Below are 12,089 nucleotides of genomic sequence, written 5' to 3' on the forward strand. Positions count from 1 at the left end.
GTTAACGTCAGGTGTCTTACTTGATTGTGTCCGACCCTATTTTTAGAACTGTGGTCTCTGGCTGAACCTGGAGCTCATGCCTGGGCTGGCTCAACTGGCCGGCCAGCCAGCCTGCGGTCCTCGTGTGCTGCCTGTGTGGACTGGTCAGCTGACCGGCCAGACTGCAGTCCTCCTGTCTCTGCCTCCCTAGCAGGGTTACAGGGACGCTGCCATGCTCGGTTTGTGTATGGGGCCTGGTGACCCGAACTCAGGTCCTCATGCTTACACCACAGACACTTCACACCTCCGCCACCTTCCCAGACCCCATTGCTATTTAACAGCTTGTGTATTTGGATCAGGATCTAACAAAGGACCATATATTATAACTGGCTGATTTCCACACCGTCACTTTAGGGCTCTCTCCTTTTTCTTTTTGTTGGGAAACTGGGTCTTTGACCCAGGATGTCTCTCTCATCAGGCAGTTCTTGGGTAACACTGACATCTTCTTCTGTGCCCTGTGTCCCTAGTAATTGGTCATTGGTTCTAGAGCAGTGGTTTTCAACTTTCTTAAGGCTGCGACCCTTTAGTACAGTTCCTCATGTCGTGGTGACCCCCAACCACAAAACTATTTCGTTGCTACTTCACAACTGTAATTTTGCTACTGCTATGAATCCTAAATATCTGATATGCAGGATATCTGATATACAACCCCCAAAGGGGTCATGACCCACAGGTTGAGAACCACTGCTGTAGAGGCTTCCCTTCAGGTTATTATTGTTTTCAGTACTCTTCCGTGTGTACTATTATTTGATTGCCTCACTCTTGCAAGGAGTCAAACCCGTAGAAGTACCTAACTCTACGAATGTGAGGGAAACTGTGAAAATGGGCTGGGGCAGGCTCTCGATCTTCTTGGTCCAAGATATAATTGTAAGCTAGGGCTCAGTAAAGAAACCACCAAAATGGCTACTCCGTGGTTAAGGGGAAGGTTTTATTGTAGGTAAAAGAGAGACAAAACATTCGGAGGCATCTGGAAGAGTCCAGAGCAGAGAGAAAAGGAAGCATCCTGGATATAACCAGGCTGTCTGTGAATGGCATGTGTTGATGGGACACGCACACACACACACACACACACACACACACACACACACACACACACACACGAACGAACGACGGGGAAAACCTTGCTGTTACACAGAGCAGGTCTCCAGGAGTCAGGCAGCCTATGAACTCCCACAGTGTGGGAGCTAACAACCACGGGTAACCGGCTGGCAGTGGCCCTTTCTGACAGGCAGAAACCCATTTCAGGGGTTCCTGAGAAATGCTGGCTGTAGGCTTTTAGCAGTCCTGTAGTCCAGCTTGAGCTGAGCTGAGACTCATTTTTGGCCATATGCTCTACTTTTTGGAGTTTGGCGAGTAGGGGCTTCCTTTGGGCCTGACAATATAAAGGTTCCTTTTCTTTCCCAGGAGGCTGAGAAGATGTTGGACATAGGGGGTGATAAGTTCCCCCTTGAAAGCAGGAAGTTGCTAAATAGTCCTGGCAAGAGCATCAGCTTCAGGTAAGCCCCCAAATACCACAGAGCTCGCTGCCGGATTCCTGCTGCCGTGCTGAGGCTGCTCTGAGAAGCTGCCATGCCACCGGCCATTCCACTGAACACCTGCTGCGCTCCCGGCCTCATAGGGTTGGGAGTCACAGGAAGAGAGGCGGGAGCCAGTGTCCCAATGCCTTCTCCTGTCAGGGTGGGCAGGGGGCTGTACAGCGGTCCTCAGAGGCTCATTAGCTACTTTGTACGAGTGAGGGAGCTGATGAGACGTTGTTCCAGGGTTACAGTGCTGCTCACAAGGTCAGGATTTAGACGGCACCTCTCTGCCGCTTCCCCAAGGTCAGTAGTGTGTCCTCAGCCTGGTGGGTGTGTTGTGCCTGCCTTTGGGGACAGGCAGAGACAGTCACTGCAGTGTGGGTTATAGCATTTTTAGTCCAGGGAGCCAGGGGGACACTGATCTCAAAGCCCAGGCGAGGCTTGCGCTGGCGTCTCAGCCCCTTTCTCTACCAAGCTCTTTGTTCTCCACAAGGCACAGGGCACCAAATGCCCGGAATGTGGGTTCACGCCTGACATCTGGGTCTGTTTGGAAGCAGCAGACCCAGGCTGAAGAAGCCTGGAGATAAGGACAGCTAGAGAAGGAAGAAAGACTGGTGTGCCACATCCGGATCCCAGGGAATCATTAGCTGCTAAATGATTAGACTGAATGTGGTTTATACTGCGGATAGATCAGGAATCTTTTCTTGGGTCCCTCAGAAGGTGTCTCTGTGCTGTTATGGAAGAGACCATAGGCTTTGATGTCTCTGGCAGCGAAGCAGGATCAGTGCTCCTTTCCCTGTGGGATGCTGTCTCTTCTCTGTGCGTTTCAGATCAACCCCCATGGATGGCTCTAGAGTGGTCGGGTTTCCAAGGACCCAGGACTGTGTTTAATGTCTTGATTCTGTGCTGTAGTTTAACTTTGGATGGGCACTTAGCCCTGAAACCTTCGGGTTTTACACCTTCAAAATGAGGATTGTGATTGATCTCTGTTGCTATGATTGTTAAGTTCATAGAGTATGAAAGTCTTTTGTAAACTATAAACGGAAGAGATTCTGTTATGTAAATGAGGATGAACCAGAGTGCCACACAGCAGCAGTTAGGGAGTGATGGCTCCTGGCTTCAGTGTCACGTCCTCTGTGAATTCTTTTAAAGCACCAGCCACCACCTGGGCATCAGCGGCCTGCAGCCCTACACATAGCCTCTTTTTATGCCCTGGCCTCTCAGACTCATCCTCAGGCCACTCTCCCTTCTCACGGGGTGGTGGTCACGGTAAACTGGGGTGTGTCCTTTACTTACATATTCGATATTCACTGCCTAAGCTTTGATTTCAGATGTGACCCCTCTGAGATTAATATATCAGATGAAATGCCTAAAACCACGGTCTGGAAGGCTCTCAGTATAAATTCTGGAAATACAAAGGAAAAAAGGTAAAGAGAATTCTAACTTCCCATTTTTATTTACTTCTGGCTTTTGGAATGGCAATAATGTTAAAGGTAAGATGTACATTACTTACAGGATTGAATTTGCCTAGTAAATAACAAAACTCTTTCTGCTAACTGTACAGTAAGACAAATAAAAATAAAAAGTTTCCAAATATTTGAAAAGGCAGGTTGTTCTGAACTGCCCATTTACTTCGGTCCCAAGGGCAGACTGTAATTATTTTGGAATCTAAATTTGCTTTATCTGCTTAGTTTCTTTAATCTACTTGGAGAAAGTTTCTCATTTCAGAATCTGAAGGTTGTCTCTGGTTACTGCAACCACACAAACCGGAAAATTGCTAAAAGTCTGGATCAATACCATTAACACTAATAAATAATATGATAGTATTGGCTCAGACTTTAACCCACTTAACTTAGGTTCTGAAATGAGAATTTTGCTAAACATAACAGTTTTCTTATTCTGCAAAGAAATTTCTCTGTATCATTTAATAGTAACATAGATCAGTTTTAATCAGAAAGGATTAGAGGCGTCTTTGCCTGCATTAAGGAATGCTATGTATATAAGTTACGATTTTAGCCCAAACACCACTGACATTTAAGTCCTCAGAAAAATGAAGGCAAAAATTCGAGGTCTTGATATGGATAACAGGTTTTGTTAAAACATACAAGCCAGGAACTGGGAAAACTGGTCCTGCTCCTACTTCCGGGCGTAACTTGGCATTTTGCCACTTGTGGCATTTGGCTCAGTGGTAGAATGTGGGTGCTAAGCAGCAACCAAAGTCTTCTCAGAGTCACGGCTAACGGCATGTGGGTCCCCCATTCCATCCATGAGTGGGTTAAATAGATCTGTGCTGAATGCAGGTGAGACACAGAATTTGGCTTCTCTCAGAGGAAAATCCAGGCAGCTGTGGAAATGTATAACACATGTGGTTATTTTTAGTTGAGAACTAGTCTACTTGTAAATGAACTTAAGATACAGCCAAGTTGTGGCGTCTTCAGAGTACCGTGTTGAGAGCAGGCGCGAGTCCTGTGCCCCTTTGTCTGACTGTAACTTTGTCATCCAGCCTCTTCAATTGAGAGCCTCTGCTGGGGTAGAAGATTTGGGCCATGAGGTGCCTCAGAGAAGTTCTGGTTTTCGAGAAAATGGTGAGTCTCTCAGAAAAAAGCCGGGCTGAGTCTGGCCCCGTCCTTGGTCATCTCAAAGCCATGCCACATGGAAGCATTCAGTCACTCTCGGTGTGCGTTTTGGAGGATACCCAGCTCCCCTCATACCAGCAGCCAGGCACCAGCGGGGCCACCGTCAGGCTGACTTCCTGCTGCCTCCTCTCCTCTTTCTTCCTTCTCTTCAGAACCGCCACCATTAAAGAGCCAGCTTCCCATTTTCAGACATTTTCTCCAGTGCTCTCTGCTGGCCTAGTGAGCCACATGAGTCCTTTCTGTCATTGAGGATTCCTTCTTGAGGTCCCTCTTCATGAATGGTGGCTTGGGGTGGTAGCAGAGAAGCCGGAGAGGGGAGGCTCCTGGGCCTGCTGCCAGCTTCAGGCTCCTGAGAAGCCTGGGCCTCGGTTCCATTTCTACTTGGGAAGGGGTGCTGGTCAGACCAGACACTGTAGCAGGTCTGCTGTCTGAGGTCGGCCGTCCGAGCATCAACAATGGCCACCACCAGAGCTGGCAAGATGCTGCTGGCCTGGGGTCATCCATATCACTCCCCAGAAGCAGTCAGCACACGGCGATGAGACCCTTGGAAGAAGCAGGGCCAAGTGTGAGGGCGAGAGCTCAGCTGATTAAAGGAAAGGCCTCGGGGACACCAGCAAAGTAGGAGGATGAACATCTTTCCTTGGGTTTCCTTGAGGAAGAAGGAGCCTGCTAGCCGAGGAATTAATGTAGAGACCAGGGAAGACTCCCTTGCCTGGGGATTTGTTACCAGGTCTGTTTGTAGCCTTCTAGGAAAGATCTGATACCAGTTGTTTGTGGGTAGAAAGGTGAATCTGGGGTTGTTGGCTGTTTTGTGGGACTGTTTGACATTCTGCTGCTGTCTCATGAGGCTACTTTGCTCCTTCACCCTGGAGAGACCCAAGTGCTCATGGACATCTCCTTAGCTGCCTTGGTAGCAAACTCCATCATCATCACTCAGTGGATCAAAACCGCCTTCAGCCATGTGGCTTCCTCACCACAGATTCCTTTTGGTTGACAGAAGTTCTGGCTCTCCGATGTAAAAAGCCATGCTAAGAAATGAACTGTAAGTGGTGAAGTCAATTTGGACACTTAGTTTAAAAGTGTATGTATGATTTTTCTCTCCTGTGTTCTAAAACTGTCATAAGGGTTTGGGCCTCAGCGCTGTGGACTCCTCCTTCCTCTGTGCACAGAAGTGACTGGCAAGCTGGTCACGCTGGCTGTCCACCTGCATCGTTGTACAGAAGACACCACACACACACACACACACACACACACACACACACACACACACACAGTGAGTGCGTGCTGTCATTCCTGGGTGAAGAAGCGCTGCATCATTTTATTGCAGTTTGCGCCTTGGACTCTGCACGTACTCTGAGGCATCTGGTCATTCTCTGCAGGCCTTTGGTGTTGAAGGGAACCTGCGTTATCACTACTTCCCTGCCTGTTAGGACCACTGCCATTTTGATGCAGAGATGATTTTCAAGATATTTAACAATTGGTACAGGACAGACGCAAGCCACGCAGAGCAGATATCCTTTGTAAAATAGTAGCAGGCATTGCTGTTCAGTGCCTGGTGGATGAATGAATGCCTTGCTGCTCTCAAATCCTAAAATGACATCCTCTGCAATATAGGTGTTGTTCCTGGTTTGTCTGATCTCTGCACATGAGAGATCTCTGTTGTGTCTCAGCAGCAGCCCTGGCTTGCTCTCAGGGACTACACACTGGAACAGGCAGGTGTCACAGAAATCAGTGGGCTTTATAGTCTCTGTGAGCCAAATTCCAGAGCGCATCACTTCAGGACATATCTAACAGTTGTACCCCTTACCCAGCTCAGAGTGATTCAGAAGCAGCCTGTCAGTGGGAAAACTTTCTTGATAACTTTCCACCCCCTCTGGCTACTTCCTTGAACTTGCGTCTTTTCCATCGCTTTAGTCCCCTGGGAACACCACCATCATTTTCCTCCTGTGTTCCCATGCAACCGCGTGTGTAGGGAATTGGTGACTACTTCACCCACTGCTCTGGCCTCGGTGCGCCTGAGAGGCGTGTAACAGTGAGGAGCCCATCGTTCAAGGAAGCCGGTGACAGAGTCCCCAGGGAAATACCTCTTTCCAAGCACTGATTCTTGAGTTGCCCTCTACATGTTTAGCTGCTGGAGGGTGGGGGCTGCCTTTGTTAGCTCTGAGCAGTGCAGCTATGGGACCTCTGATTTTTTTTTTCTCATGCCAACATTTGCTGGGACCAGAGAAGTGACCACCTCTTCTATGACAAGGGTAGCTTCTTGAGTGTTGCCAGCCAATGTCCTGACATCCTGGTGATGTCAGCTGGTGATGTGAACAGAGTGAGTGGGGGGAGGCTGAGGTTCAAGAACATGTTGGTAGTGAAGCCTTGACTCTAAAGGAAAAGATGTGGGGTTCCTAAGTGGCCAGGTGCATGTCCTCCTGATGACTGTCTGGGAAGGGTTGCTCTAGGGAGAGGGTGAAGACCTGAAGAGATAACTGTGAAGTTGCCTGTTGTATCTGGTTGTGTAATACACATGCAGCTTGGGAGGGGTCAGGAGGCTCTGGGCTTTGCCACACACAGCCCCATCCCAGGTCTCCTTAATTCATGAAACTTGCCTTCATGGTGGAGGGAAAGTGAGCCATATCTTCCCAAAGACAATGTGAATAGTTGTAATTTCTCTTTGTTGGTGATGGAAGAGACTTTTAAATTACTTATAAATGTTGAATAAAGATCTGGCGTTGACTAAGTCCCTGACTTGCCCTCAGGCTGGAGTGCTGATGGCTGCAGCCTTCCAGTCTCCCCTCTGGAGAGTCTGTGGTTTACGATCATCCAAAAAAGGACAGTTCATTCCACTTTCTCCTCCACCTGCTCAGCTCTCCAGACTCCCTTCCTAGTCAGGGGAGCGGTGATTGTCCATGTGTCTTCTCTAGTGATCCTGAAGCACAGGGCTAGCTAGGGTCTAGGCCCCTGGGTTTCCTTTAGTCTTTAATGAGCATCAGAGACATCATGTCACACGTGTCCCCTAAGACTTTACAGTGTCTCTGAAGGTCTTTTGCAAGAGTGACAGCACCTCCTAGGAATTTTGATTTTACTTTAACTGTGTATGTGAGGGTGTTTGCCTCCATGTATGTCTTTGTACCATGTGTGTGCCTGGTGCTGAAGAGAGCAGAGAGGACATCAGATCTCCTACAATCGAATTTGTAGACAGTTGTGAACTGCCATGTAGGTGCTGGGAATTGAACCTGGGTCCTTCTCTTAACTGTTGAACCATGTCCTCAGCTCCTAGGCTCTTAAACTGTGGGGTCGAGCCAGTTTGTCCCTCTTCTCTCTCATACTCTCCTTCAAGTTCCCAAGCCCCATCCTTGTTGGACATTCACAGGCCCTGCACTGAGTGTTCTCCGCCATCTTGACTTTCTCTTGGTGGAAATCTTTTAGCCGGCCCTGGCTGGTCAGGTGAGACTTTACCCACGCTATTGCCTGTTCTGCCTCAGCTTTCCAAGAACTCTCTCTCCTTCAGCCCTTCTGGCCATTGTTCAAGTTCCCTCTGAGGAAAGAGTCATAATCAGAGCTCCTGACAGCGCCACCAGTTGAGGTGGTGAGGGCTTCGAGTTCAGGGGCTGCTGACACCTCTCGGGCCTGGATGGTTATGTTCTGGCCTAGATGGTTATATTCGGGCCTGGATGGTTATGTTCTGGCCTGGATGGTTATGTTCGGGACTGGATGGTTATGTTCGGGACTGGATGGTTATGTTCTGGACTGGATGGTTATGTTCGGGCCTCGATGGTTATGTTTGGGACTAGATGGTTATGCCCTGGCCTGGATGGTTATGTTCTGGACTGGATGGTTATGTTCTGGCCTGAATGGTTATGTTCTGGACTGGATGGTTATGTTCGGGACTGGATGGTTATGTTCGGGACTGGATGGTTATGTTCGGGACTGGATGGTTATGTTCTGGACTGGATGGTTATGTTCGGGACTGGATGGTTATGCTCTGACATGACATGTTGGGGAGGGACTAAGCATTTTTAAGCTCCCATGTTCGTCTGTATTGTTCTACATTCATTGTAACAGAAAAACATTTGAAATTCAAACAGAAGCAACTTTTCTGCTTTGACTATTTTTAAGTGACTCTTGGTGCCCCCCTCCGACACTCTTGCTCTGTGAGATAGGGTCTCACTGCGTAGACCAAGCTAGTCTTGAGCCTACAGCCGATCTCCTGCCCCCCAAGTGCTGGGGTTCCAAGCATGTGCCACCATACTTGGCTTGCTCTTGGTCTCTCTTAGCATTAATTATAGAGAATGGATGGCTGACTCAGTTACATTTTTTTCTTCAGTTACCTTTTTTGTGGCCAGAAAGGAGGATAATTTTCATAAGCAAAGGAGGTGTGAAGTAACTATAGCTGTTTGGAGTGTGTGAGAGGAATGGAGTCTTTTCCATAGCCCTCAGAAGTGAGTCATCCATCCATAGGCATGATCCTTTGAGGAGATTCTGTGCTCAATAGGAATGGAATGGTTTCGGGTCCTTCTGAAGAGAAAAGGAAGAGCACCCTCCCCCAAATCTAACCCACTTCCAGCACTAGCAAATACAGAGTGTTTTCCCTAGCTGATGTTTTCTGAGCAAGAGGGAGAACACAGCCTCCTACCCTCCCACAACCCCTTTCTAAGCCCGGGAGCAACTGGCTGGCTTGGGCATTGCTTCACAGGCTCATGGGTGACTTCTGCAGCAGGTTTTTACTTGTGTTGGGACCAGAAGCACTAACCTGAACGTGCAATCACGCCTTTTGTGAGAGAAGCCAAAATCCTTCCTGTCCTCCCCACTCCTCAGAGATGCCAAGCCTCTTCCTGTCTCTTGTCTGTCATTGGTTAGAAGTGGCTGATGGTGTCTGGTGGAAAGCAGGGCAACCTTCCCACGGAAGGGGCAGCTTGAGGTGCTGGTACATTTCCTCATTTTCTGTGTGCTTCTCTCTAGGTCTCATGTAGAGGCAGATATTTTTGTTTTAGAGATTCCAAAGTCTATATTTTTAGTGTAAGAAGTGTACCCTCTCCACACTCCACGGCGTAAATAGAACTGGGAATAAAATGTGTCATTGTGATTATCCCATAGCAATATGTGCTAAAAACAAGACCCCCTTCTGGTCTGTCTGTGACCAGGGCAGGTAACTGTGACAGTGTATCTCCAGCCCCCTGCCTGCCCACTCTCATGTGTGGTCACCTCTTTGGGTGACAAATAAAGTCTGTATAAACTGTTTGCTTCTGTGCTGTTTTTGGGCGTTGTGTGGAGAAGATTCCTGAAGACGGCGGACAGGTATGTGTGGGGGGTGTTTATCTGCTAAGAATACTGCAGAGGGCCTTGTAGCTCCTGTGTCCAGTCCTCCCTGGTGCAGTTCTGAGCAGAGCCCCTAGGCTGAACCATGGCACGGGCTACTGGGGCCTCTCTCTTAGGATCAGCAGGAAAGGAAAAGGGGTGTTTTGAAGACACCCCTGGGCTATGGAGACCAATATCTAAACACTATCCAGTGCTTCAAAATACAGATTTTAGAATCTGGCTGTTAAAGGTTGGTTCTGGGAGAGTGGGGGGCACTTGATTACTTTAACTCTCAAACTTCAGTTCAAGGGTTAGGGACAAGGGAAAGATGGACAGGATGGAGTAGAAACAGAGCTAGGTGGGGGGGAGGGGAATGTGGGGAGCCAGGCAGGATGCCCGACTAGATGACAAGAAAAGCATCCCGGGGAGCATCCAGTGTGGACGTTCACAGAGGTGAGAGTCAGCCATGCTGGACCTGCAGTCTGTAGGCCTGGGACTCACCTGCTCCCAGACTTCAGCTGCCTTTGGCTGTTTGTTCAACCCCTCCTGTGTGCACACACCCTCTGCCTATTTCCCAGAGGTGTGCCACAGTGAGGTGCCAGTACTGGGGAAGCTGCTCCTGTGGGACACAGGCAGCTCCGACACCTCGAGCTCCAGAGGGCATCGTCATCCCACACCCAGGGTTAAGGAGTCCATTAGCTGATAAGTCAGGTGTCCTTAGGAAGCACCTGGCTCATAGCAGCGGAAAGAGCCGTGATAAACACAAAGGTCGAGGGTTCCTAGGCTAATTCAGCAGCGACTGCATCAGGGTGCTGGTCAGTTTCTTCGCTGCGTCTTCCTTTGCTAGCCTCCGGGTTACAAGATGGCTCCTGAAACTCTAGTAGGAGTTACATTGGCCAAGTTCACTGCCACATGCAGGATAGGTGGTATTCCAGTCTCTCTCCCCCTCTCTCCCCCTCTCCATCTCTCATTCATTAAATCGTGGGGAGGATCCCAGAAGCAGCCAACACAGCATTGGCCAGAGCTGGATCACACACCTGTCTCTTAAGGTGGGAAACAAGGATGCGCTTTGGGGTCAGCGCTCACTTCCCTGGTCACGTTCTGTCCTAACCCTGTACAAGATTCCATAGCAAAGAATAAGCTGGTAGGAGCCTCTGGCATAGCCGGACCTCGCTGAAGAGAACAGCAGGAGCTCTCAGCACCAAGGTCAGCTCCTCCACCCTGAGGGGATTTCCAGTATCCACACGCTGCTCCACATGAAATAAACAGAAGCTGGGGAGCACAGGCACCAGAACTCCCTAGGTGGCCCCACTCTGCAGCCAGGCTGAGCGTCAGCTGCTAGAGCACCTCACCTTTGCTCACTGTGGCTCGGTGCTGCCAGGCTTCACCTCCAGCTAGCTTGGTGCTTGTTCCCACCCAGTTCTAGAATGTTCCCCAGCATTTGAGCTCTTGCCCAGCCTTACCACCTCCAGATGCTCCCAGCTCTATTGTCTCTGCATTTACAAAATGATTCCCAAGCCTGACAAAGCTCTGGGTCCCTACTTGTCATTTTTTATTAGCCACAGTGTAGGGCCCTGACAGCTCGGGCAGTGGGAGAAAGGTGTGGGTAAAGCAGGTGTGGGTTGTTGAAAGTTGGATCAGTGGCTGTGGAGCCTACATGGGACTGGACTAGGCCCTCTGCATGGTGAGACAGTTGTGTAGCTTGATCTGCTTGAGGGACCCCCTGGCGGTAGGATCAGAATCCATCCCTGGTACACGAGCGGGCTTTTTGGAGCCCAGTGCCTATGGTGGGACACCTCGTGTGGCCTTGAGGCAGGGGAAGGGCTTGGACTTGCCTCTCCTGGATGTGCCTCCCCATGGGAGGCCTTGCCTTCTTGTGGGTGGGAGTGGGTTTGGGTTGGGAGGGGGAGGCTGGAGGGAGCAGGAGGAGGGGGATCTTTGATTGGTGTGTAAAATGAATGAAAAAATTTATTAATAAGACAAAACTGGTGAAAAAAAAAGAATAGGGTTGTGGGACTGGAGAGATGGCTCAGCAGTTAGGAGCACTGGCTGCTCTTCCTGGGGCCCACGTGGCAGCTCACAGCCATCTGTAACTCCAGTTCCAGGGGATCTGAAGCCCACCTCTGGCCTCCCCAGGCACCGGGCACACGCAGGCAGATGCTCACACACCTAAATAAAAAATCAAATTGAAACAAACCAACAAACGTGGCTGGGAATGACTGTGCTTGTCAGTTTTCCTCAGCAGGCAAGGGCCCAAGAGACACCTTAGTCGTGGCTAAAGGCTGTTCTTCAGGTTCCAGCTGGGACACAGCATTCCGTTTACAGTCGGCTGGGTTCAGTTGCATACAGGCACAAGCTTGCAGGACACTCCACTGCCCGCTTGTCCACCAAACATGCCACAGATGCTAACCCTCGCTTTCTAGTATTTCTGATGGAGGGAAGCACCTGCTGGGAGGCTGAAAATTGCTGCTGAGACCCCCAGAAGACACCTGGCCTGCAGCCATCTGTTCAGCAGCCAGCCTGCCTGAGGTCAAGCCCAACTGTGTTTCTACAGCCAATTGACCTTGGGCGGTTTACTCCAACTGTGCCTCAGTTTCTTCACCTGCAAAAT

At 49.6% G+C, this 12,089-nt stretch overlaps 1 protein-coding gene across 1 annotated transcript in view; it reads left to right on the forward strand.

Annotated features, from left to right (window-relative positions):
* Positions 1-9,421, forward strand: part of Slc4a8 (solute carrier family 4 member 8) — a 71,473-nt gene extending 62,052 nt beyond the window's left edge. The window contains exons 23-25 of the mRNA XM_052748998.1: positions 1,444-1,535; positions 2,888-2,983; positions 4,060-9,421. Of these exons, the coding sequence (XP_052604958.1) occupies positions 1,444-1,535; positions 2,888-2,983; positions 4,060-4,072 (201 nt within the window). The 3' untranslated portion in view covers positions 4,073-9,421. The remainder of the gene's footprint in view (positions 1-1,443; positions 1,536-2,887; positions 2,984-4,059) is intronic.
* Positions 9,422-12,089: the final 2,668 nt, after the last annotated feature.

Source organism: Peromyscus californicus, unplaced genomic scaffold, assembly GCF_007827085.1.
Source record: "Peromyscus californicus insignis strain IS unplaced genomic scaffold, ASM782708v3 Scaffold_20__1_contigs__length_68692818, whole genome shotgun sequence".
NCBI classification, from domain to species: Eukaryota; Metazoa; Chordata; class Mammalia; order Rodentia; family Cricetidae; genus Peromyscus; species Peromyscus californicus.